This window comes from Thamnophis sirtalis, unplaced genomic scaffold, assembly GCF_051295495.1.
Source record: "Thamnophis sirtalis isolate CommonGarterSnake01/CBP01778 unplaced genomic scaffold, rThaSir2_p1.2 scaffold_2, whole genome shotgun sequence".
Classification (NCBI taxonomy): domain Eukaryota; kingdom Metazoa; phylum Chordata; class Lepidosauria; order Squamata; family Natricidae; genus Thamnophis; species Thamnophis sirtalis.
Genome location: NW_028261382.1, coordinates 22697363 through 22725333, shown reverse-complemented (window position 1 = coordinate 22725333; position 27971 = coordinate 22697363). Strand labels below are relative to the sequence as shown.

The window sequence follows — 27971 nt, the reverse complement described above, 5'->3', positions numbered from 1 at the left end:
TAAACCGTCCCGTAGAGACGGTGAACAGGAAGAATACATCTTGCTGATCTCAGGGACACCGCAAAGTCCCTGATCGATCCAAGAGAAGTTCTTCAAGCCGGTGACAAAAAGTCCAGCGCCAGGCTGATGAAGTTGGGACAGCTCCGGAATGGAAGGGAAGTGAAAAGAGAAAGTGTGTCCATCTGGTGAGGAAACTATTGTTTTGGAAAAGACTGCCCAAATTTTTTTAAAAAGTTAAATTAAATCCGAAAGCAAATAAAAATAAGCAGCAAAATTAACCTATATTGGATTGCTTTGAATAGTGTGTTTAATTTTACTTTGTGGATTGAAGTGCTTGCAACTTTTTTTTTAAAGAGAACGGATCAGTTTTTCTTCTTTTATTTTTTTATTTTTATTTTTTAACCTATGGATTATAAAGTCTTCTTTATTTCAACAAGGACTTTTATTACTTGCTATTAATTCTATTTGAGAACTCTGTTTCTTTTAAGTTTGAAATAACATTAGAGAGTGGGAAGAGCCGAGGTGGCGCAGTGGTTAGGGTGCAGTACTGCAGGCCACTTTAGCTGACTGTGATCTGCAGTTCAGTGGTTCAAATCTCACTGGCTCAAGGTCGACTCAGCCTTCCATCCTTCCGAGGTGGGTGAAATGAGGACCCGGACTGTTGGGGCAAGTTGCTGACTCAATTTGCTAAAAAAATTTGTAAACCGCTTAGAGAGAGCTGAAAGCCCTTTGAAGCGGTATATAAGTCTAATAAATAAATAAAATAAATAAATAAATACTGCCACTTGGAGGCTGGAGGCTTGAGTTTTTGAAACAATGCACTTTCCCTTTTCCTTTTGATCTCACTGACTTTGTATCTCGAGGCTTGGCAACTTGTTCATAGAAAGTGATAAGAAGCAAGGGCACGAATTGTTTGTGCACTTTGAGAGTCTTACTGGCAGCGGGAGAGAAAAAGAAACAGAACCTTCTTTTTTGAAGATTATAAATGATATAAGAAGCCTTGAAAGCCAGAGTGGCAGTATCTACTAGCTTGTTAAAATGGCACAATATTTAAAAGAAACAATAACTTTGCAAAACATCTTGGCTGGAATTCAAAATTTATTAGAAATAACAGAGAGAATTGAGAAGAAGATGGGAAAAATAGAGTTTATAACAGCAAAAAATGATGGGGTCAGATTCCCAAAAATTGAAGGGGAAAATGATTATAAAGACAAGACAACTGATTACTTAACCAGTGGAATGAACACAGTTGAAAGTGGGAAAGGGGGAGTATGGAAAAGGGAATTAGATCGACAGGAACTATACCCCAGATTTCAAGGCATGGAAGAAGAAGAAAAAAGGAAAAACGATGGATTTAAGGAGAGAGAACTTCTCAGAAGCAAGATTGACAACCAAAGATAACCTGATTAAAATAGCAGATGGGGGGCATCGAGATTACTTAAGTGATGCTACAAGCAACAAGCTGTGGAGAAAAGTAAAAAAAATTATTAAGGAAATAAATAGAAGATCAATTCCACAAATGACAAAAAAAATCAGACCATATTATTACTGGAAGGATACAGGCTGATATATGAAAGTTTAATAAAAATTAGTTAATTTTAGTAATTAGTGATTAGTAATTTAGTAATTTCTAGAGTGCTATGTTAAATAAATAATTGATAAGGATAATAAGGTACATACATGTGTTGGTTTGATGAGAGGAAATTTGAGGACCCGGATTGTTGTTGGGGGCAATATGCTGATTCTGTAAACCGCTTAGAGAGGGCTGAAAGCCCTATGAAGCGGTATATAAGTCTAACTATTGCTATTGCTACTATTGATATAATTAGCAAATGAAGTTTTGTTCATGAATAATATCTATAACAATAACAATGAAATGACGAGATATAGTGAACAATATATATAAGTACTGGTTTAATAAAAGGAATTGGGATATAAATTGTAAACAATGATTTGGAAAGGAGGATCAGAAACCTTGTTATCAAACACAATTAATTTTTACTTAGAAAGGGGTAATGTTATTAGATGATATTAGAAATAATAATTAATGAAATGTTACTATGTGCTTGTGTTTTTAATTTTTTTTTAATTTTGGACTATTTCATGTAAAAGGATATTAAAACAACCACAGTCAAATGAGAAGCGTGGTATGTTTATAGTAAGATAATAAAGATTTTTGATTTAAAATACATAATGTGATTTGAATTATAAGCAATGACTGTGGAAGTGATGCATGAAAGTTATTTGTAACCAATCGACAAACTTCTACAATATGATTAGTGATTAGTAATTTAGTAATCTTTAGAGTGATATGTTAAATAAATAGCTGATAATGATAACAAGGTACACACATGTGTTGGTTTGAAGAGAGGAAACCTGATATAATTAGCGAATGAATTTCTATTAATAACAATTATAATAATAACAATGAAATGACAAGAGATATACTTAACAAGATATGTATGTATGTATGTATGTATGTATGTATGTATGTATGTATGTATGTATGTACTGGCTCAATAAAAGGTATTGGGATACAAATAGTAAACAGCGACTTGGAAAAGAGGATTAGAAATTTTGTTATCAATCATAATTAATTCTTACTTAGAACATGTTATAAAGGTGTAATGTTATTGGATGATATTAGAAATAATTAATGAAATGTCATTATGTGGTTGTGTTTTTCAATTTTGGATTCTTTTATGCAAAAGAACGTTAAAACAATTATAGTCAAATGAGAAGCGTGGTGTGTTTATAGTAAGATATATAAATATTTTTGATTTAAAATATACAATGTGATATGAATTATAAGTAATGACTGTGGAAGAGATGCACGAAAGTTATTTGTAACCAATCGACACACTTCTACAATATGTAAAGAAAGATGATTTTATTTTATTTTTTTTGTGTTGTGTTTGTCGGTTTAACCAAAAATAAAAAAAATCTTTTAAAAAAAAGGACATTTCCCAGAGTGACAAATAGATCAACTACAATCATGAGGAGGTTTATCCTTAAAACACACACACACACATACACAACCACACCACAAAAGCAAAAGGCTTAAAAAGAGAAGAAGCAAAGAATACCCACTTCTCTCGCTTAGCAAAAATGATCAGGGTGGGAAGGAGGAGGAGGAGGAGGGATGTTGCTTTCCGTGTCCTGAATTGTATCAGTCTGAAGACTGGTAGAGGTTCATCTGCTCTCCTGATGAGAGCTTCTGCCCCATCAGGAGATCTTCGTTCGGAAGCCCTCCATTTCACAGGACTTTAAGGTTAAGGTTCTTCGGATAGAGACCAACGATGAAGCATGGCATGCCTGGCTCCTGCCCCAGCCAACCCCACGTGCCTCCCCAACAGACAGCAGCACGCAAGACTTGGGAAGCAGACAAAGCAAAATGATGAAACTAGTTGGAATCCACACCCCTTCAGCAGAGCCTTCCCTGCTCCGGTGGCCATCTTCAAAGGAGAGTTTGCCTCTGCAGACGGCAGTCTCCATTCCAAAGGGTGAGAGACCGAGGGTGGCCTGGGCTCATTCTCTGGGGGGCCTGAATGACAGATGGGCTCCCCTGGAAGCAGAGCCAAGTCTGGCCTGCTGGCTTCCAGGGTAAATAGATGCTCCAATGAATAACCTGAAGGGAGGGCCTCTCCTGCAGGACCAGGAGGGCTCTTTACGCTAAGAGGAGAGGCTGAACATGCCGACCTTCGGAGGGAAATGGATTTTTCTTCCTGACATAATCTGCTCCAACGAATCAAGCAGGAAACCGCCCAGGAAGAAACCAGAAGACGCCCCCCAAGGCCCCTCCCCACTCTGTTCTTCTTGCCCAGTCAAAGGGGAGTGGGGGAGAAGGGGAGGGCTTTGCTGGGCTCTGCCCACAGAGACTCCCTTCAGCTCTTGGCCTCCTTTCTTCCTTGTATCCTCCTTGAGAACGGTGACTTCTGGAGCCTCTCAAGCTGTTTGGGAGTCTAATTCAGCTCCTTTAAATCTGGGGTCTCCAACCTTGGCAACTTTGAGCCTGGAGGACTTCAACTTCCAGAATTCCCCAACCAGCTGCCAAGGTTGGAGACCCCGGATTTAAATTCCGATAGCATCTTTTCTCCTTAGACATAATGAAACTCACTAAAGGCCCCTGGAGTTTGCTCTTAAGAACATCCCAACCACTCGGGATGGGCTGCCCATTTACCTTATAGTCATATCCAGCACTGAACAGGATATTGGTGGTGGTTGGGTGCCACTCGATGAGGCCGACACGCCGGCTGTGGCCATACAGCTCCAGGACAGCCTCTGTCATATTGCGCTTCAAGCCTCCGTCCGGGATTTCCCATATCCGAACCTGGAAGGACAAAAGGGCGAAAGGCTCCCGTGAGCTCAGCCTTCTGCTTCTCTACCTGCTGAGGTGGTTGGGAGAGATAAAAAGACTGAGAAGGCTTTAAATTGTCCATTCCTGCACACCTGGAAGCATCTGCCTTTTCAAAATAAGCCTGTCAAGACTTCCTGGAAACCTAGAGATCCCCTGAAAAAACTTGGATTCTAGAGATTTCCCTTCCACCCCCAGGCATCTCACTGGATCCCTTTATACTGTACTGGGCCCTTGAGCCTCTGATAATTCAATTTTGGTTGACACCTGTAGATGCTGTCCATGGACACAAGGAAGGAAGGAAGGGGGGAGGGAGGGGAGAGGAAGGGAGGAAGGGGCCCTGTCAGCCAGAGTGGGACAGAACGCTTGCCCAGTTGTGCTCCCTGGGAAGCTCTTCCTCCTCCTCCTCCTCCTCCTCCTCCTCCTCCTTGTACATGTGCCAATCACTTACTTTGAGCCCCACCTTCCCTTTGCGGCAGGGAGGCAGGTGACCTTGGGAAGGGGGGAGGGGGAGAGGATCTGCTGCAGCAGCTCTCAGAGCAGGAAAGTAGCCGAGTTCACACAAGCATGAAAGCCCTTCAGGGCTCGCTGGCTTCCGGTCTTATGATTGGAAAGGCAGAGTTCATGATTTAAGACGGGGTGGGACTCAACTCATTTTGGTTTATTTAATGCATTCTGGTTCCAAAGCCACCTGCTCCATTTTTTTTGGCCAAAGGCCGCCCCCCTCCAACTCACTCGCCCAGTTTGCAGCTTCAGGCGCAGGAGGGACTTCAAAGAAAACCCAGCAGCACAAAGGACAATTTCTCCCTCCCCACGAGATGCCGGCTCCGGTCCCCCTTCAGAGTGCAAAGCAGACCATCCGCCAGGACCTATAAGGAGTTGGCACAGGGGCATCTGTGGGGGAGCTTCTAAGAAATCCAAACTGTGCCCACAACCAGGACATGTGTTATGTGCATGGTGGGATCACACAGCCATGGCTGCCATTGTGAATGTTTTGTCCCCTGTGAATATCCCTGGGAGGGCAGAAGTGAAAATGCCCAGATTTTTAAGGCATCTGCCTCCTTTACTGGGAGCCCTCAGGCTTTGGATGGGGAGGGGGAGTGGCTGGTCTGCCCTAAATTGTCACCTGCAAACTCCCTGGGCAGAGAGACTTGCCTCTGGCCTGCTAGCAAATGCTTGGGAAAAGGAGGCGCCTTGGCAAGCCAATAGAACTGAAGTCGCAAATGGCTGCATCTTCTTCGTTGTTTGGACTCCTTGGATGGTCCCTGATCTTCAGGCTCTGGACGCTCCTGATAACAGCAGTAGCCGACTTCTATACCGCTTCACAGTGCTTCACAGCCCTCTCTAAGCGGTTTACAGAGTCAGCTTATTTCCCCCCAACAATCTGGCTCCTCATTTGACCCACCTGGGAAGGATGGAAGGCTGAGTCAACCTTGAGCCCCGTCAGGATCAAACTCCTAGCAGTGGGGCAGAGCTAACCTGCAATACTACATTCTAGCCACTGGGAGCTGCTTCTCATTTCAAGCAGGGTCTCTTCTGCTCTGCCTTATAACTGCTTTGAAATGACTTCATTGATTGGACTGGGGGCATCACTTGGGCACCCAGCAAGATCAAATGCCTGAATGATGGGAGAGGAGGAGATTGGTCCACTGTGCCGAGCGGCCCCAGGAGACAGGGAAGGAGGGGAAACAGAAGTACCAAGGCCCTGGTCTTCTCCAAGGGCTTCAACTCTCACCTCTCAGGTATTTGTGCAACAGGTGTAAATAAGCTGGTACATTGTTTTTCATGGGACAAAACCCTTTTTTTTTTAAAAAATGCTGTTAAATATCAAATGTGGGCATCACATTAGAAATGCCACCGATATTAAAGCCTTGGAGGAGGACCAAGGAAGCGGGGATTACCTGGCAGAGGGAAGCGGGGAGCGTCACCTGCACTGAGACAGCTCTGCTGCCGCTCCCTTTTTCTCCACCTAAAGCCAGAGGTGGTTTGAGCAGGAATTGGTGCCGCAGCCTCGGAGCCCCCAGCCAAGCAGAGCAGCCGCAGCCTCCGCAGAACTGGAGGAAGGTCAGAGTTAAGGTGCAGGACAGGAGCAGGAAGGCCAGACTGGCTTCTGGGGGACTCTGGGGTCTCTCTCAACCCTGCCTACTTTGCAGTTCTTTGTGGGGGGATAAAATGGGAGGGGGGGGAGTATAGCCCCCTTCAAGCCCTGAAGATAAGTTGGGCCAGAAACCTAACAGGGAAACCAAGGACTCTGGTCTTCCGCAGCTGCTGGCTCTGCTTTGGCTTTTGGGCCCAGCTTGAAGGGAGGGTTGGGCTGAGGGTTAGAACCTCAGCCCTGACCTTCCTTTGAACACGGGAGGCCTTGGGTGGCTTCCCTCCCACAGCGAAGTCTGAGAAGCATCACAGAAGCTCGCAAAGGCAAAGGGTGTCAAAAAGTCAAGGGGGCAACTGCAATGACAAAGTTGAGGCTTTTTTTCTAGCTCTCTTCCAGTGCAATGGACCTGAGCTGCTGCTGCTGAGTAAATTTTTTAAAAAAAATCTATACAACTATTCTTTAAAGTTGCAATAAGAGCCAAGGTGGCGCAGTGGTTAAATGCAGCACTGCAGGCTACTGCTAGATCAGCAGGTCAGCGGTTCAAATCTCACCAGCTCAGGGTTGACTCAGCCTTCCATCCTTCCGAGGTGGGTAAAATGAGGACCCAGATTGTTGGGGGCAATATGCTGACTCTCTGTAAACCGCTTAGAGAGGCCTGAAAGGCCTATGAAGCGGTATATAAGTCTACTGCTATAATTGTCCTTTTCTTGTCAAAGTGATGTAAGAATCTTATAAACCACGATGGAATACAATGAAAAGCCTATTACACAAAAGCCAAGGTTTTTTAAAAAATGGAATTATTTCAGATCAAGATTTAAGTAGCGCCAGGAAAACCATGGAAGTCAGCAAACTGATGGCTGCCTCTTGAATGTCCTGTAAATCAGGGGTCTCCAACCTTGGCAACTCTAAGACTTGTGGACTTCAAGTCCCAGAACTCTGGGAATTGAAGTCCACAAGTCTTAAAGTTTAAGATTTCAAGTCTTAAAGTTGCCAAGGTTGGAGAGCCCTGCTGTAAATCACGAAGGAAGAGGTTCACCAAATATGAAAAGATCCCAGTGCATCCCCTTTCAGCTGTTAGCTGCCCAAAATATTGTTTCTGCAATCATCCTTCTGCAATCATCGGAGGAGAGCCTTCTCTGTTGCGGCTCCGACACTCTGGAACAATCTCCCCGTGGAGATTCGTACCCTCACCACCGTCCAGGCCTTCCGCACAGCCCTCAAGAACTGGCTAGCCCGTCAGGCCTGGGGATAATCTTATTTTGCCCCTCCCGAATGCTGAGTGAATGTTGAGTTTTACTGGTTAATTTATTTTTTGTGCACATTTCTTTTGTATTGTCCTACACTCCCCTTCCTATTGGATTGTAAGCCGCCCTGAGTCCCCTCAGGGAAAAGGGCGGCCTATAAATGTCTAATAAATCCAAAATCCAAATCCTTACTTACTGAAGTATCTTCTGAGCAAGAAGCAATGATGTTTTCAATGAAGGGGTTCCACTTAATATCAAGCACGTTGCCTTGGTGGCCGCAGACTTTGGGGTAGTTTGGTTCAATTCGGCCAGTCTGTAATAAGAACAATCAAACACCCAGAGTCACCCGAGCCTTTCCTTCAGTACGATAACTGACTCTTATCAATAAACATGAAGCAGGCCGTATGGATTTATTATGGTTAACTGGTAACTACTATTGCTTTGCACTGATTCAAAGATAGACATATACTGGAGACTGAATTCATTACATTTAATTAAACAACAATGGACAAGAGAGGATATTAAGAAAGAAACATGGATTTTTGACCCGACAATCTATTTATAACTTTTGGAATGATCCGGGAGGGTTAAGATGCTGTGGCAAATTTTCTACAAGTGAATTCTACAAGTTAACAGCTTGTTAACAGAGAGATTTCAGACAGATTTGAAATTTTAATCTTGTTCTGTTTTACTGTTATTGTTTTTCCTGCTAACCACTTTTTGTCATTAATATAACAAATAAAAGACAGGTCAACAAATTGCTAATAGATTCAGTAGCTTTAAAATTTTGGGAGGGCCTGTTCTGCAAGGGGTGGGAACTAATATATTAATCAGTATTCTACTAGAAGGGATAATATGCGCATAGAGGTATTCCTTGAGTTATGACGGTTCAATTACTGACCGTTCAAAATTAGGATTACCCCCCCCCCCAAAAAGTACTTACGGCCCAGTCCTGAAGTTACGTATATTGCAGCAACACCACACAGTCGTTCCCCCTTACCACTGACCACAGAGATGCTGCAACATGCCCCCTGCCTATCCCCACCCCCACCCAGCATCCTTCCCCATTCAACCCTAGGTAGAGGCAGATATTTCTCTCTCTGGGCACAGTGAGAATACATCTGCTGAACAAAACTCCACCTTGGCGACAGAAAAGGCATCCGGCCATTAAACACTCTGCTAGCTCCATTCAGTTGCCCAGACTCCACCCTGCGAGGGGTGGTGGAATCCTTAAAAGATGACGATCCTGCCCTGCCTCCCTCCCCCGGCCCTGGGCCTGCTTTCCCAGCCTCCTGGATTCCACTTGCTGCCCCCCACCCCATTTCCCATCGTTTGTTTACTTTTAGAGGATCTCCAGTGTTGCAAAATAGGCTGACTCACCTTTTCAGAAAACGATTCAGATGCTGGTGAAGCTGATGAATCCCCAGATCTCACATTCTTAAAGCTCCACCAGCATCTGAATAAAAGACTTGGGGGTTTTTGCCACAGGTTCTGGGATTCTGGAGATCTTCTAAAAGCAAGGGAGTGATAGGTAGGGGGGTGGAGCAAGTGGGGTCCAGGAGACAAACAAAGCAGGCCCGGTGCCTGGGGAAGGAGGGAGGGGGAGCAACTGTGGGGGCCCCAAGAGATTGTAAGTGAGTGTGAAATATCTCAGAGAGCCAAGGGAGGCTTTGAGTGGCCTGTTCCAGCATTGGGCCCCGCATGTTCTTCCCCACCCTGAGAGACTCATGTGCTCATAGCAACCTGCACATTTGATTAGCGAATGCATTGGATAAAGCAGGGAGGGATCATGTTCATTTAAGATTCTATTAACGAATCCTCAGGTTACAAATGTAATTTGAGTTACATTAGTAACTCAAAGATTACCTGTAATGTGTTTTTTGAGGGTTTTTTAATGCACCCTTTAAAAAATATTCTGACTGTTTTGTGTTTTATTCTTTTATGTCTTCTTGGATTTTTATTGAGGTTTTTATTTTGTATTTTAACTTTGTTCTAAATAAAATAAAAACAAATTAAAACAAAGAACATCAACATGAACCAAGGAAGTTTCTGTACTTCTCAGATTAAAAGAAGTTTTACAGGCTGACTAAAGGAATAATAAATTGCTTTTAGAATCTGACTGATTTAGAATAGGAGATGAATCTCTCTTTTAAGAAAACAGGTTGCCTTCCTGAAAATTTCCAGCAAGTGGTGTGGAAAACTCCAAGTCAGTGAAAAGAAACTGAAAACGTTAATACCACTGGGGAAAGTGTTCGGTTATTTGACTTTTTTTTTTTTTTTTTGCATTCACTCCCATATTTCTCTTATCCAAGCTTATGAGTTCTTTGTGTTGCAAGATAGCAATAGCACTAGTACTTAAACTTATATAGTGCTTCTCAGTGCTTTCCAGCCCTCTCTAAGCAGTTTACAGAGTCAGCCTCTTGCCCCCAACAATCTGGCTCCTCATTTGACCCACCTCAGAAGGATGGGAGGCTGAATCAATCTTGAGCCAGTAAGATTCAAACTGCCAAACTTCTGGCAGCAGGCACTCAGCAGCACCACATTATAACCACTGCGCCACCACAGCTCTAGATGAAGTCAAAGGGCCAAGAATCCTCTCCTGTTGCTTCCCCACAACCCTGTCAGGCTTAACCCAGAAATATACTGTCACTGAACCTAAAAGCTCCATGCAGGAAGCAGCCATTCCAATTTCCAACAGGGGAGACCTCCTGAGGCCCCAACCACCATCAACAGCGCCAAACATCTGACGAACCCCGATGCTTCATTACCCTCCCTTTGCCTGTCTTCCCACTTCAGTTCCTTTACTGATACTTGGGGATTAAGCCAGGAGATGCAAGCAATGCTTTGTGTTTATCTACCAAGTTCTACTAACTACCAGTGGGGACTTCTGCTTCAAACTCTACTAACTATCAGTGAGTCCCGATAGGAGTGGGCGGCATACAAATTTTAATAAACCTTAAACCTTAAACTTAAGAGACAACCAGCCACAAAGAACTGTGTCATTGAATGAAATGATAGTTTTATCTTCTACTTATAGATCTTTGACAGTCTTTCCAGATAAAATTCAAGATGAAATTATCATTTCATTTGATGTCACACTACCCTTTATACCTATAGATCCAGAACTAGCCAAAGAATCCATGGCAACAGAGCTACACAACACACCCGATCTAGCCAAATATACCGAGATTGAAGTACCCAGAGTCCCAGACCTTATCAACCTCTGCCTGAGATCTACTTTTATTTTGATGGAAATAAAAACAGGCATAATCTATAATATAGTGTAAAGATTGTTAACTTTAGGCAAAAGACTAGCAGAGCACATCCATGAAGACCAAATAGCAGTTGGATGACATAATAGAAACTCTTTAATTTCACAACTGGGAAACTCTGAGCATCCTAAGATCAACTAAATCCAAAGATGCTATAGAATTCCTAGAACTTTGGTATTCCACAGACACATAAAGATACATCATATTTATACAATATTCAAAAGAGACAATCGAAAAGCTAAGAAGGAAACAAAAATATCAGAACACATCCTCTCCAGCAACCAATACCCAAATCAGCAAGCTTTTAACACCAGAAAAACAATCAAGCAGAAAACAGTCCCCAATGAAAGAACTATCAAGGAAAAAACCACATCCCTACCAACATAGCAGGGTAAGCTGCTGTATAGGAACAGGGAATAAACCACATCTTTACTAGCACTGATGATGTTACTTAATTGGGTAATGAAATGTCTGTAAGCAACCAACCAAGCTCAGAAGATGCCAAGGGACTTCCATTGGATCCAACCCGGAGCTATATATGCATTCTCTTCCACTGATATTTTGGTCATGCGATGTGAGCAGATGAGGGACTGATTACGTTTGGCAAAGCTGAGAGAAACAAGATGATGGCATTGATACGGCAGATGGGCAGAGCTGAGAAATTAACGGAATATACTTGAAAAGCTATACGTTGCTGAGCATTTAGAATAAAACCAGGCTCAATGGTATCTTACTAAGAAAGAGATGAAACTGGAAGAAACAGCTTGGGCCTCTCTTTCACACACCTCCTATCTTACCCCCAAGGATCACTCTGCTGTCCCTTGTTTTCCTGAAGATGAGTTGCTGGAGAAAAAACTTGAGACATTAAGACATTTCCTGACTGGTCCCTGTTGTGAAAGATGCTGAACTGGGTGCGGTCACAGTGAACAGGGATGTCCTTTGTTCAGATCAAATGGAAATAATGTTCTTCCTGGCAAATTGCCACGTTAGCAGCAGAGCACAACACAGGAAGTTACTGTGCGCCTCCAGATTACAAAAGAAAGTGCTATATACAGCCCAGGCATGCTTATTTCAAAACAAGCATTATTCTCAGGCCTTATTCAAACAATGCACAGCCAAAATAAAATATTCCATATATCTTACTCTCTGAATCTTAAATAAAAACATATCTTTACAGAGCAAAACTATCTTTAACAACCAGCAGAGGGCACTGTTGGGCCTGGAACACATCATGCGAAACATGCAATTTATGGCATAATCAAGAAATGGTTGATCAATTACACTGTATTATACTTTATTTATTTATATTTATATTTATTCTATTTATTTATTTTGTCAAACATGTATTAGATAACATATATAAGTATAAACATGATTTTGAATACATGAAATGGATACAATTAAACATTAGGATAGGGACGGTAGCCCCTTACAAACCTCTTAGGAATGGGGTGAGGTTGACAGTAGACAGTCCAAGGTTAAAGTTTTGGGGGTTTGGGGAAGAAACCACAGAGTCAGGTGGTGCATTCCAGGCGTTGACCACTCTGTTGCTGAAGTCGTATTTTCTGCAATCGAGTTTGGAACAGTTTACCTTGAGTTTGTACCTATTGTGTGCCCGTGTATTGTTGTGGTTGAAACTGAAGCAGTTATTGACAGGTAGGACATTTTAGCAGATAATTTTATGTGCTATGCTTATGTCAGACTGAAGGCGGCGTAGTTCTAAATTGTCTAAGCCCAAAATTTCAAGTCTGGCGGCATAAGGGATTCTGTTGCAAGCAGAGGAGCGGAGGACTCTCCTCGTGAAGTATCTCTGGACTCGCTCAATTGTATTAATGTCCAATATGTTGTGTGGGTTCCAGACAGATGTGCTGTATTTGAGAATTGGTCTAGCAAAGGTTTTGTATGCTCTGGTTAGTAGTACAATATTACCAGAGAAGAAGCTACGCAAGATTAGGTTAACAACTCTTAATGTCTTTTTGGCAATGCCAAATACCTATGTGGTTTTCTGGTTCCTCTCTTCTGCCCCGCCCAACAACTTCCAGGAGAGTTTCAGTCATAAGGAAAGGTGCTGAACCACACTTGTTAATCTGTGAATGCAACAAAGGCACAGAGCATTTAGAAGGTGTGAGAAACACACACCTCACAGCTGTGGGAGAAACAGGAGGCAAGAGAAGGCAAGCAGAGCATTTGCTGTTCTGTTCTCCAATGGTTACTTGGTTCCCCCAGTGTTATGTCTCTAAACCAGGAACCTCTGTGGAGAAGAGTAAAATAATGTCCAGTTGGCTTTAGATGGATCAGGTACAAAAAAAAATACAGAACTTTGATTGCAGTCATGGCTTTTACCTTGACGCTTTTGACCAGCCATGGATGCCTGGACTGCACATTTTATTATTTCACTCCTACGTATCATGTACATTTAGGACAGTTTTAATAAATTACGAAGAGTAATATATTAGTCTCTTTAGGAAAACAGAAATGGACTCACCCTTCCTTCCTTCTGCTTCATCTACATGAAAGGAAGTAAGCAGTGGGGTACCACAAAGTTTGGCCTTAGGCCCAGTAGTCTTTAATATCTTCATAAATGACTTGGATCAGGGGTTTCAAACTCAAGGCCCTCCCGAGCTCCATTTTCGCTGGAAGAGGCACCGTGGGCCGGTCCCTTGCTGTTTCCAGGGCTGCCCCGTGGGCCAGATCCGGCACACAGGCCTTCTGTTTGACACCCCTGATCTAAGTCATTTATGAAGATATTGAAGAGTACTGGGTCTAAGATCAAACTTTGTGTACCCCACTGCTTACTTCCCTTCATGTAGATGTAGTACCATTAAGGATGAGTTAATTGTCAGCCAGCTACAATCTAATCTGGTGGTGATGTTGTCTATTCCACATTTTTCTAGCTTACCAAGAAGTAGGCTATGGTCTACTTTGTCACAGGGCTTTACTGAAGTCTACATATATTATGTCCACAGCATTTTGCTGGTCTACTAATTTAGTCACTTTGTCAAATAAGATGGGTTTGGCATGATCTATTTTTAACAATCCCATGCTAGCTTTTAGTTATTTGTTTCTAGATGTTCATAGATCTGTTTTTTGATTATCTTTTCCAGTATATTCCCAGGTATCGATGTTAGGCTGATGGGTCTGTAGTTTCCTGAGTCTGTTTCCCCCCCTTTCCCCCTTTTTCTGAAGATGGGAACCACATCAGCTCTTTTCCAATCCTCAGGTAATTCCTTGGTGTTCCAGGATTTTTGAAAGATATGCTACAATGGTTTTGAGATGACATCTGCCAGCTCCTTCGGAACTTTAGAATGTAATCCATCAGGTTTAATTTCTTTTGGCGTGAAGACCGATGCAAATGATGAGTTAAGCAGCTCTGCTTTCTCTCTGCTGCTTGTTACTTCCTTGCCATCTTCTCCCTTAAATGGACCTACTGTTTCCTTGACGTTTTCTTGCTATTTATATATTGAAAGAAACTTTTTAAATATTATCTTTGACTTTTGTTGTAAGTCTTTATTCATTCTGAGCCTTTGCTTTCCTGACTTCATCCTTGCAGATTCAGGCTATTTGCTGATATTCTGCCTTAATTAATCTTTCCATTTTTTGTACTTGACCTTTTTGCCTTTCAGTTTATCAGAGAGATCTTTGTGCAACCACACTGGTTTCTTCTTGGATTTCTTGTTTTTCTTTTTCAATGGTATTGTGATCGACTGGGCTTTTATGATCATATTTTTCAAAGTTTCCCATGCTTTCCCTTTCATCCATGGAATTTTTCTTATACTCTCTCTGAGTTTTTTAAAATCAGCTCGTTTAAAGGTTAACACACTGGCTGGATTATTTTCTATTGCCTGTTTTTGCATTATATTGAATTCCAATATGATGTGGTCATTCTCTCCCAAAGTTCCAGCAACTTCAACTCCTTCTATCACCACTTCTTAGTAAGAATTGGGTCCAATATAGTTTTTCCTCTAGTTCCCTACCTTTTGGATGACAAAGTTGTCAGCTAGGTTGGTTAAGGATCTGTTTGATCTCCTACTTGCTGCAGAGTTTGTCTCACAGTTGATATCAGGGTAGTTAAAGTCTCCCATTTCTACTGTGGTTTATTTCGTACATACATTTGTTAATTGTTTAGCAAAATGTTTGTCTTTTTCTTCTGCTTGGTTGGGTGGCCTGTAGTATACGCCTATAGCAATGTCGTTCTTTTTACTTTTTCCCTTTCCTGTCTTTATTCATTACCTCTAAGATGGGCTTTTAAGAAGCCACAGAAGGATGTACTGACAGAAGTGTAGGATAATGTGCAGAGGCTTGGCCCAGCAGCTCCTACTGCCTTTTGCCAGCTGCAGCCAGACCGCCTCCATCTCAGCTCCAGACTAAAAGGGGTGAACCTCTGGGCCCTGATTCTGGAGGCACCAGAGCCTGCCGTTTCCTGCAGCAGCAGAAGGAATAGGCAGGAAATACGCCCGTCCAGCCACGCCATATGTTTTTTTTCTCACCTCTCTTGAGCTTTGAGAGCAGCTGCAATTATGGGAAGGTCTTTTTTCCCCCCTGCTCCTTCCCTCCAAAGATGGCATCTCCCCTCCATCTGTTCCTCCACTGAAACTCTCTGCAGCTGTTGGTGCTACTATCAGAGAAAGAGGCTTCATTGCCAGAACAGCAAAAGTGCTGAGTAACTTTCAGTTCGCTGCATGAATAAACCGTTTGAGAACTTGCTTTCCCTGGTACACAGATGCCCCCCCCCAGTCATTTTTCAAGGACAGCAATGCACCGTGCTGCCCCCACTCTGCCCCTAAGATGGGTGGGTGGGTGATTGTGGCGGCTGGGCTTACCTGTCTTTTCTCCTTCTCCTCCCCCCACGGTCATGTGATCACATTTGGGACCCTGAGCACTTGCAACCTCCTTGCATTTATAGCTGTTGCTGCATCCCGTGGTCAAGTGACTGTACTTTATGATGGTTTTGCCCAAAATTGGCATTTACTTCCAGTTTTCAGCATGAAACGTTAACCATTGGTTCACTTAATGCCCGCAGCGTCGGCTTAAGAACCATGGCATCTGCTTTACCCCCGCCACAAAAAATTGTAAATTGGGTTGATCATGTGGATGACCTGCTTTATGACCATCGCTGCTTACAACCGTGATGGGCAGCCTCCATTATGGTCCTAACTCAAGGACTTCCTGTAATCACATTTAACATTAAAATCCTGCATGGATTTTTTTTCGTAAAATGAAGACTCTTCAGTTGGAAGAGTTTTATTATTCTCTGGTGTAAATCAAAGGTTCAAATAAAGCAGGGCATTTATTTATTTAGCGTCTGGCAAGTACATGGACTTATAGTAGATCAAATGTTAATGTCCAGTCCACCCACCCAGCCACCCCGGACAGGGTGGTCTATGTTTGAAAAAATGAGACATTGGGCTCTTGATGGACATTCGGACACAATGTGGTGGATATTTTGTCTAGGAGCACCACAGTACAAAGCAGGACAAGAAGCAATGGATGGAAACTAATCAAGAGAGAAGCAACCTAGATCTAAGGAGAAATTTCCTGAAAAGTAAGAACCATTAAGCAGTAGAATGACTTGCCTTCAACACTGGAAATTTTTAAGGAGATTGGGCAACTAGTTACCTGAAAAGGTGCAGGGTCTCCTGCTTGAGCAGGGGTTGGACTAGAACAGGGGTCTTCAACCTTGGCAACCTTAAGCCTGGTGGACTTCAACACCCAGAATCCCCAGCAAAGTGGCTGGGGAATTGTGGGAGTTGAAGACTGCCAGGCTTAAGGTTGCCAAGGTTACAGACTGCTGGACTAGAAGACCTCCAAGGTCCCTTCCAACTCTGTTATTCTTGAGCTCTGTCCAAAAAAAAAAAAAGTGCCACCAGCCATGCTGTGAAGGCTGTCATTTGCCATAGGCAAAGCCTCCACTCTGGCAGGCTGGTATGGAGAGCCTTCTCAACGTCATCCTTGGGACTTGCTCTGCAGGGCCTCCTGGCCTTGGGCAGCAGGACTAAGCAACCTTCACTCTGCCCATGGAGCACACCTCTGGCCTTACATGAGCTGCTGTTCCTGCTGATTGGGCACATGGGCTGCTCAGTTGATGCTCATGTGGGACCTGCTGGCGCCTACTTGCTGCCCTACTTCCCCCTGCCGCCAAAATGCCATTCTACCTTGGCTAAGACCATCTCAGAAGAGCTGTGGTGGCACAGGGGTCAGGATGCAGTATTGCAGGCTAATTATGCCAACAGTTCGATTCTCACCGGCTCAAGGATGACTCAGCCTTCTGTCCTTCTGTGGTCAATAAAACGAGGACCCAGCTTGTTGGGGGTAATGTGCTGACTCTGTAAACCGCTTAGAGGGGGCTGTCAAGCACTGTGGAGTGGTATATAAATCGAAGTGTTGTTGCTGTTGCTATCTTGCAGATTCCAAGGGATGCCAATGCTGCTGCGCCCTCTTGCCAATTTCCCACTTAGCAATTTGGATTCTGGCATTTTCTCCTGGTAACTTAAGTGACAGAAACAGCCTCAAAACTATTAACCCAATTGAAACACTTTCTACAATCTGTAATGGAAGATGATTTTAAGGTGTTTCTTTGTGTTTATTCAAAAAATAAATATTTTATATATTAAAAAAAACTATTAACCCGTCTTCTGCTGCCCCAAAATACTGCAATGGATGGGGGTGTGGGCTAGAAGGTGCTCAGGAGAGTCGTTCTATACGTCCCCATCCTGTGGACCAATGTTTCTCAACCTTGGTGACTTTAAGACATGTGGACTTCAACTCCCAGAATTCCCCAGCCAAATCTGAAAGCCGCCAAGGTTGAGAATTGCTGCTTTCGACTATTTGGGGCAGAGACTGACCAACCTTTTGATGATCAGAAGGTTCAGGGCCACCTATAAGTGACAGCTCACTGCACCTTTGAGCTATCAACTGGAAATGTTGCTCAAGCCTCTGTCCTGGACCCCTGCCTCCCCCTCCCAGGGTAGCAACTGAGGCTGGCTTTTTCCACAGGCAGCTACCGGAGGAGGGGAAATGAAGTTGCTGGGGAATCCGTTCTCTCCTTTGCCCAGTTCTCTTGCTGTAAGGAAGGGGAGGAGGAGGAGGAGGAGGAGGAGGAGGAGGAGGAGGAGGAGGAGGAGGAGGAGGAGGAGGAGGAGGAGGAGGAGGAGGAGGAGAATGGCGTCTTCAATGCCAGTTCTTTAAACCCACAGTGGCCACTCATTGCGGGAAATACCAGCCCTTTAGTTCTGCAGTGTGGACGAGGCCAAGTCTTCTTATGCAAACAGCAGTGGAGCAGAGGCTGAGCAGGGATGGGAAAGGAGAGGGGAGGAATTTAACTATTCTTGCCTTGCCAATCTCCGGATAGCTCCAAAACATGTTATTTGCATTTCAGGAATGGCCCTATTGCAACAAGTGGAGCTCCCTTTGTAAAACTTCTCTTCCTATGGCTACAAACTATTTCAGTATATGTAAATTCCATTTGGTGCATTCACACAACCCTTGTGTCTAGTTTGGCTTTTAAGGTCTTGAGGGCTCCATTCAGCTAAACTGACCTGATAGAATACAATATCTACTGCTAAAAAGTTCTGGGGAAACATCGCTAAGGGGCTGGTTCACCTCTATATGAATTCCTGCCTGATCCACCTTCTGTTTTGAGACCTTCCCCAGGGCAGATCTTCTGGAGATGCCACCCTAACCCCTCCCTCAACTGGTCAGAACCTGCTGAATGCCACCTCTGCAGTCCAGGTCTTTTTTCCACTCTACCAGAAGAAACCATAGCAAGCAAAGGTATCCAACTGGCTGTTTTTTGTATGTCTCTCCCCAGGTGCACATACAGCTAGAAAGAGCACCGGCTGACAACATAGGAAAAAGGAGCACCAATTTGGTTTGGTGTTGTACAAGAGGATTGAAGCTGGTGGCTGTTTGGAAATGTCCAGCCAAGGCTCCTGTCCTCAGTTTTCTGAGAAGAGGCCTTGGCTTTTTCACTCCCTGGCTTCCTGTATTCAACCCGAAGGATGGAGGATTTACTACAGATTACAGATGAACAGCTGTGGAAGGTACCTTGGAGGTCATCTAGTCCAGTCCCCTGCCCAAGCAGGAGATCCTACACCATTTCTGACAAATGGCAGCCCAGTCTCTTCTTCATGAAGCTCCCATAACGTCCAAAGGCAACTTCTGTTCCATGGGTTGATTACTCTCACTGACGGAAAATTCCTCCTTATTTCCAGTTTCCATCCATGATTCCTTTTCTGGCCTTCGGGTGCTTTGGAAAACAGCCTGACCATTTTCTGGTCAGAGGACATGAGCTTCTTCTCCGCACACCAGCAAAAGTCATCGCACTGCTGGGACCTTTTCTGAGCTCACACTGTTCTCTATCCAAAGGAACGTTTTCCCCTTGAAAAGGTCAAACTCCCAAGTGTCTCCATCGGGCAACTGTGCAGTGAGCAAACTGCCCAAGGCCTGAGGACGTCCCACTGCCACCCCCATTCCTGGCGGAGCCCTGAAAACAAGAAAGCCTCCCCAGGGCCTCGGAAAGTCATTCGGCGAAATGGGCCGAGGGAGGCAGGCTGGGGGCAGGGAGGGTCAACCGTTCGGTGGCTTCCTTTGTGTGCAGGGGGTGGGAGACGATGGGGTGACACCATCAAAATGGTCAGTGGGGTTTGCAGGAAGTTGGCTTTCAATGGGAGGGGGAGGGATAGAGTGAGAGCCTGCTTCCGCTTCAGTGGTTTTCTTCCAATCAATAGTGTGAAATCACAGAGCTTTTTCTCATCCATTTGCTAAAAATTGAAGAGCGTATCAGGGAGGGAGCTGGCTTTTCCACTTGGAGCCTCTGGGCAAAATGGGTGAAAATGCCACACTGACAGACACCCAGGCTTTTGCACTTGGGGGGAGGGGACGTTTATCCCTCATGAGAGGACAACACCGCATTTCTTGTTTCCATATTTCGGAGAAACATTTATATCCATGGGGAGAAAGATGGGGTTACCCCCCCCCCTCTTGATTCCTCAGAAATCCTCTTTCCTTCATTCATTAGATTGACAGGCCACCTCAACCTGTACAGCTCTGGCTTGCAGAATGCAACAGAGAGCGGAATAGAATAGAATAGAATAAAATAGAACAAAATTACAAAATAACCATTGCAAAGAATAGAATAGAATAGAATAGCATAGCTGGAAGGTACCTTAGAGGTCTTCTAGTCCAGCCCCCTGCTCAAGCAGGAGAACCTGCAGCACTTCAGATAAGTGACTGTCTAGACTCTTCTTAAACACCTCCAATGATGGGGTGCCCACGATTTCTGGAGGCGAGCTATTCCACTGGTTAATTGTCCTCACTGTTAGGAAGTTTCTCCTTGACTTAAAATTTGGTTCTTTCTTTGATCAGTTTCCATCCATTGTTTCTTGTCCTGCCTTCTGGCGCTTTCAAAAATAGGTTGGCCTTGATTTCTTTGTGGCGGCCCCTCAAATATTGGAATACTGCTACCATATCCCCCCTCCCAGTCCTTCTTTTCTCTAGAGTAGCCAAACCCAAACTCTGCAGCCGTTCTTCCTATGGTTTAGTCTCCAGCCTTTGATCATCTTGGTTGCTCTTCTCTGAACTTTTTCCAAAGTCTCAACATCTTTTTCAAAACTGGATGCCAGATTCCAGGTGTGGTCAGTGTTTCTCCACCTTGGCAGCTTTCAGATTTGTGGACTTCAATTCCCAGAATTCTCCAGTCAGTGATGCTGGCTGGGGAACTCCAGGAGTTGAAGTCCACATGTGTTAAAGTTGCCAAGGGTGAGAAACAGTGACCAGGGTTGTTGTCGGAAGGCCCTATTTTGGGGAAGGTGAACGTGTCTACAACCACCATCTAGCTTCTTTTTGCTTGGACAATTCTCCTAAGCACCAGCCAGACAAAAAGCCTCCCTCCCTCCCTCTCTTGCCAGCAACCTCACCCTCCAGCACCAGCCAGGAAAATGGTGCCTCAGGAAGTACCTCAGACTGGCTTCCTCAGCACCCCCAGAGGCCTCCCTCCCTGGGCAAAGCCTTCTAACCCTACAGCCTCTTGGCCGATTCTGCCTCCTTCCAGCTTCCTTCCCTTTTGCCTCTCCACACAGCAATCCGGACAGGCTGCCTTGCGTCTCTCAGCCTTTCCGTTTCTTAGAGCCCCAAATTTCCCTGGTCCTTGCTGAATTTGAGGAGTGGCACCCACACACTGCTAAGTCAAATCAAACTGGGGGTAAAATGCCTGAATTACCCTAGAAGGAAATGATCTGAATGAAAATCAGGCTCACAACCACTGCAGAAACCCAGGCATTTAATTCAAAGCGCCATTTCACCTAACCTGTCCAGTCATGACCATTTGGGGAACCTGTCCAGTCATGACCATTTGGGGAAGGTCAAGCAGATTAGGACATGCCCTGCCTGGCCTAATGCAAGCAGGTGGCCTTCAGAGGTTGTGGCTGCTCCATCACAGAGGATTCCAACAGAGTGGAAGGGACTCCTAGGTTCTCCTGCTTGAGCAGCGGGGTGGACTAGAAGACCTTCAAGGTCACTTCAACCTCTGCTAATTCTGTATTCTGATAAAGCATCACTCTAGTTGAAAAGAGAAAAGGGCTTAATGGTCCAGACCTCTTGTCCTGATTAATGTATGGCAAAAGCAGTCGCCTTCTTCAATTGCTAGGTGAATCCTAGCCCACAAAAGCAGATGGATGCCAGGGATGCCAACATCTTGTGGCTGGGATGGGGGAGATGTGCCTGCTGGGCGATGCTGAGCCAAGGCTCCCTCTTGGGCCAGCCCACTTCGCAGGGTCATTCTGGAGGGAGAAACCCGATAGCAGCTGCATCCATGTGATCAAAACTCCAAGCCCTTTTTATATGCATCACGGATGCCAATGCATGGGGCGGTGGGGGGGGGCAGTTGGGCAGTCATAGCTGCCCCCTTTGAAAATGTTAATTGAGGATGAATTCGTTTCCTTTGGTTCATTCCAATAAATACACCTCCATGGGCAGCCGCTCTTTTACAAGGGGCAGTCCTTTGGAGCCATCTAACCCTCTGGATCAAAATCACCTTCAGAATCTAAAACTAGATATAAAACTTCTCCGCCAAATTCCTTCTCCATTTGGATCTTCCTCCCTCCTATAGAAAGCTGATGTAGCAGCCAAGATCTTTATTGACAGGACAGATTTCTTTTGCAGCTGCAGAACAATCCCCTGTTCTTCGATCAGAGGACCCAAGCCCAGAAGGGGAATCGGGGAAACGCCCCTGCCCCACAGGAAAAGTCAGAAAGGTCAGGCCCATCCCACCAGAGCAGAAAACAAGGCCAGCACAAAAGCCCCATCCCCCCTTCACAGTTTCTCCTCCCCCTCTCTCTCTTTCGTATATAGTGTGTGCTTGTATGTGTGTGCGCGCGCACACACTAAATTACCAGAGTAGCAAAATGTTGTGGACCTAGTGGACTTGGACTTCAGCAAGGCATTAGACAACCACAACCTATTTCTTTGTGAGATGAAAAAAATGTGGGATAGACAGCAGCATCACCAGATGGACTTGTAACAAACCACATTCAACATGTGGTCCTCAATGGAACTATGTTGTCATGAAAGGAAGCATGCAAGGTTCTGTCTTGGGCCCAATAATCTTCAACATCTTCATAAGTGATTTAGATGAGGGAATAGGAGGGGAACTCATCACATTTGCAGGTGACACCAAGCTTGGTGTCAAGTTCGAACCATGTTTTTGCTGCTGCAACTATTAGCACTTCTCAGCTTGCCAAAGAGCCGGGAAGGGGGGGAGGGGGAGGCTCCAGCTATCAAGAAGACAATCATGAGAGCCAAGGACACTCCGACAGGTGTTTGCCAAAGCCAGAGACTTTTTCTCATAGCAACACAATGAGACTCAATTGGACAATGTGACCAACTCTAATAGGGGGGGGAGAATCTATACTTTAATTATGTGGGTTTCCACAGGAATTAGCTAGATCTGGTTTTGCCCTTGATGCACAGGACCCTCCCAAGCTCTGTTTTCACTGGCAGAGGGTTGCAGGAGGCTGTCACAACCAAAAACAGAGCTCAGGAGCCTGTTTTCACTGGCAGAGGCACCACGGGCCGGTGCTTCACTGTTTCTAAGGTGGCCCCGTGGGCCAGATCTAAGCACCCTGCAGGCCAGATCCGGCCCTTCACCCTTGAGTTTGACACCCCTCTTCTAGGACGTGGCTACTCTGAATTTCTTCCCTCATTCCCCCCCACCCCCACCCCCAGTTCTGGACTGCATAGTCTCTTAATCCAAACCTCTCTCTAGGAAAGCTTTGGGTTGCCAAAGATTTCTACTCCTGCCGGTGCACATTCCATGACAATGTCTGCCTTTTTGATGGAGGAGATGGTGCCTCCAGTCTGGAAAGAGGTGGTCTGCTCCTCCTCCTCAAGAGGCTGCCTTTGGACTAATAGTCTTCAGTAACTATTTACCACTCTTTTCTTTTGCATAAGATTATTGAGAAGGTGATCGCTCTGCAGCTAAGGAGAACCATGGATGAAATGGATTATCTAGATATCCTTGGATAGATGGAAACTGACCAAGGAGAGATTCAACCTGGAAATAAGAAGAAATTTCCTGACAGTGAGAGCAATCAACCGATGGAACAGAAGTTGCCTTCAGAAGTTTTGGAAGTTTCATCACTGGAGGCTTTTAAGAAAAGACTGGACCGCCATTTCTCAGAAGGGAGGGGTTGGACTAGATAACCTACAAGTTCCCTTCCAAATCTAATCTGAGATAGGACAATACCTGCAGCAAGCTTCTTCTGCTCAGCCTGGCATGGTGAGTACTCCCTCTCTCAACTAATGTTTATAGGTAGAGGAAAGATTTAAAATCATGCAAAACTTTATAAAAATAAATTTACTGAAACAAAAGTTTGGAAAACTGAATCAGAAAATAGTACACAATATTAATATCAATAATGCTATTTGCTTCTATGGATAGACTGGGTCCAAAGATGTTTTTGAAGAAATGATAGATGTAACACAAATGTTATCTGACAAGATAGAGTTGGCCTTGAAAGTAGATTTCAGAAACTGACAGACCAAGAGATGACCTGGAAAAGGGTTTTTCACTGGCTCTGCAGAAGAAATTGTTGTTTTAAAATTCAAAAGGTGATGATATGATAAACCAAGAGAGTGGCCTGGACAATTTTCTTGTTGGGTTTATAAAAGAGGACTGTTAAAAGTCTTAAAGAGCTACGGTAAATGAAGAAATGAAATCAAATATTCAATATCTTGAATGAATAAACATTAGGTAAAAGGAAGGGATATAAAGTTGGTTTATTTGAAGAGATAAATATTTGTAAAGAGATGAATAGTTACTAAATTTGTTTATAGTGGTGCTGAAGATTGGAGGTCACTTCTGAATATTTTTTCTTTTTCTTTATTCCAACTTTTCCTTCTCTCTTCTATTTTCTTTCTATTTTCTTTAAGTTTAGTTTGACACACACACATGTACACAAACATATGTATGTATGTATGTATGTATGTATGTATGTATGTATGTATGTATGTATGCATTCTAATTTTCTCTGTCTGCTTTTATGACGATTCTCTTGACTGAAAGAGGCTTGCATGTACTATAGCCCCAAAATATGTCATCACACCACTCGTTCCTTTACCCCTTGTTCCACAACAGACACTGAAATTCATTGCTGGTCTACTGTGTCCTGAACGTGTCTGTCTTCACAGAGAAGGGAGAGACTGTGAGAATCCAACCAGGATTCTGCTTCTGCTTTCTCCGGAAGACTCATGGATTGAGTTGAGGTTCCAGGGATGCAAACCCAGTGCTCTCTAATGCCCTCCGCGTTGGCAGGACGGTGAGGGACCAGCCAGCTGTTCTGTTATACCAACCACAGAATTCTTGCATGCCGTTTCATTCCCGAACACCAAGAACTGTTTCAATTAATTCATAGTTGGTTCCCCAGATGAAAGTTTCCTCAGTACCTTCTGTAATTGAGCTGACTGCAGATGGAGAGAAGTACGTTCAGCGTTTTAATTGCTCTGCCCAGTTTGGTTCAGATTAATATTCTAGAAGGAAGGAAATTGATCTTAGCCACCCCGCCATCTCGTTCCCTTTGGATCTTCTTGTCAGCGGTTAAGGATACTAATCCTGGCTTTTGTGGGCAAACCCCTCCTGGTACAACAGAGCTTCGTCTAATCCTGAGACTCCACTTTCAAGTTAGTAACAGGCAGCCCAGCCAATGCCAAATCAAAGCTCTTCTAGACAACTACAAGACTGTCTGTTGTCTGTCTGTCTTCCTTCCTGCTGCTGCTTTCTCAAAAATATCCCTTTTTCTGAGCCAGCAGCCCCAGGCATGGCTTGAAAGAAGGGCCTGGACATTTTGACCCTCCCTCTTTCTGTGGGACAGTCTTAGGTGGCTTCGTGTCTAAGGAATCCATTGTTTCCAGCTGCCATTCAAGCATGCCTCTCCCTGGGGCAAATAGAAGTTAGTGGCCAGCTTCTGTTGAGGGTGTGCATTGCGTTTAGACAAGCAGATGAATTGTGCCTGATAGGTGATGGATGAAGAGATAATGATAGATAGAAGAAAGGAAGGAAGAAAAAAAAGAAAAAAAGAAAGAGGGAGGGTAGATGAGATGTGGACATATATTTTTTTCAAAATACAAAGAAAGTTTTTCCCCAAACACTGCGTGAGTTCTGCCTGCTGACTGGCTGCCCCATGTCCTTGACCAATGAGGCCACAATCCTTGTGTGCGGGAGAATTTGCAGGGGTTCTTTGCCCTCATCCTTGTCTGACCCGGCCTTTGTGGAGGAACTGGCAGCTCTTGGGCACATTTTAAAGAGTTTCTTGCAGGAGTTGGTTTTTTTTTTTTTTAAATATCTCTGTAGTTGGCTTGAAGTGTGCTGAGTGGGTGTTTTTTGGCTCCTGATTAAGTACATGGAAGCTGGTTTTTTTAAAATATATATATATATAGCTAAGATTTCTGATCTCTTGGCAGGAGAACATATTCCTGCAAGAGAAAGAAATATTGTGGCCGGGTGGGGGTGGGGTGGGGAATCATGATAAGGGAGTCATTTTCATAAAAGCCAGTAAGAACATAATGTCAAGGAAGTTAGATTTCTGAGTTTAATCTGTTCTTTTCAGTAGTTTCTAGGTTACCTTAATTTATTTCTGCTAAATATAGAAGCATATTAATTAGAAAGCTGTTCACTTCAAGAGGCTTCAGTTGATTGCAAAGAGATAAACTCATTTTACTTTCCCAATCCTCCCATTAATTATGAAAAGGCCCAAAGGTATGATCCCTTTCCCAACCGCTGACTTCAGAATCAGCTTTTCATCCTTCACTTTCTAACGCGAAGGAGGCAGTCATAATGGTCATGGGTTATCCAGGGTTGCAGGAGGAATTTTCTCCATCTTAGCAGGAAGGGCTAAATATTTACCTGTCATGAGTTGCATAAAATTGCAGGCATAGAATCTGGAGCTGAGATATAGAGTTGGTGCCCATAAATGGCCTGGCCCTCCAAGTGTGTAGGACTACGAATCCTATACTCTGCATAGCACAGAGATAGGGGAAGGTCAAGCCAACACAGTCCAGCCTCGCTCTATTTTTAACCATCCAGGGTCTGACTCTTGGTGACTTTATAGTGCTCTTCGTGCTATCTTGTCAAACGCAGCTTCTTTCTGTTGTTGCATCAGATTTGATGTGATCAAGCCAGCCGTTCTTGCTCCACCAACCATTCCTAGCATTGTTGCCTTCTGCAATTAATTCACAGGCATGACACCCCCAAAGTAATTCAGATGTAATCGTATGATTTTAGCTTCTAGTGATGTTTCTGGTTTTATACGATTTAACACCCCTGTGTTAGTTACTCTGGCTGTCCAAGGGATACCCAGTCATTTGCCCCAGCACCACAGTTCAAAGGCGCCAATTCTTCTTCTTCAATCAGCCATTCTTAGAGTTCTTAGTGTCTGACTCCTACACCCATACGTCATTATAGGGAAGACTATTGCTCTAACTAGCCTGCTTTTTGCTTTTATATCCATATCTCTGCTTTTCCAGATCTTATTCATGTTGACCCCTGCAGAGCGGCCGAAGGTAGTCCTGTGTTTGAGAGAGAGGCTGTTCCAAGCACTTGAAAGCAATAGTCTCACTCAAGAAGGCACCTGTGAGGCTCAGGGGCAAATTCAGCATACAGGACATTGTTTAATCCAGCCAGCTTGATTAAAAGTAGCAGGTGGCAGGGTGGAGCTGAAGACTCCTGAGCACTCCTTCTTGGCACCAATGATGATGCCACCATCTGCTGTGCAGCCAGCCCCATGGCCCCTTTTAACAGATTTGGAGATGCACGGCGGGATGCTCATTGAATGTCTGTTGGTAGGGGCACAAACACACTTGGGAAAGTTGCAGTATGAAGCAGCTGCTTTGGCCAGCAGACAGTGGGGATAGCGGGTGAGAATCCGGCCCATCTCGGATCCAGGCTATAGGCGTTTTTCTCTGGATGTCGTAACTTTGGAATCAGGTCATTAGCTTTTGGAAATCCACTGTAACTTCAAACAGTTGCTAAGCGACCGAGGATAAGTTACGTTATATTCACAATCATTCTCTGACTATTCTGGTAGCTGCTTAAAGTCACCTGAAGAGCATCACACTCCTGTTGCTCTATCAGGAGATCTTTTATTTTTGCTCAGCATTCAGGGACTGGCTATTAAATGGTGCCCACCTCCACCTCATATGTTTTGTCTCCGCCACAAAAATGTTTGCGGAAGGTAAAACAAAAGTAATTTCTCTCCCGGACTGAAAACTGAGATCACCCAAGTTCTGTTCCAATAATAATAATAATAACAATAACAACAACAACAACAACAACAACAACTCCGCCGTTGCCGGTCCCAAGCCCGGATGAGAAAGGAGGAGGGTTGGGGTCAGGTTGGCAACTGGCCCTATAAAAAAAACCCGCCAACCCATACAATATGGTGAAAGAAATGAATAAAAATTTTATACCGCATCGGTCGGTGCGCAGGTTAACAAGGGCTGCGGCGGATGTTGGGGTC

At 44.2% G+C, this 27971-nt stretch overlaps 1 protein-coding gene across 2 annotated transcripts in view; it reads right to left on the bottom strand.

The window, feature by feature from the left end:
- Positions 1-27971, bottom strand: part of CORO2B (coronin 2B) — an 87039-nt gene that overhangs the window by 18734 nt on the left and 40334 nt on the right. For both annotated transcript variants that reach the window (XM_087704396.1, XM_087704398.1), the window contains exons 3-4: positions 7890-8006; positions 4181-4330 (exon numbers count right to left, since the gene is read on the bottom strand). In XM_087704396.1, coding sequence (XP_087560522.1) covers positions 4181-4330; positions 7890-8006 — 267 coding nt within the window. The remainder of the gene's footprint in view (positions 1-4180; positions 4331-7889; positions 8007-27971) is intronic.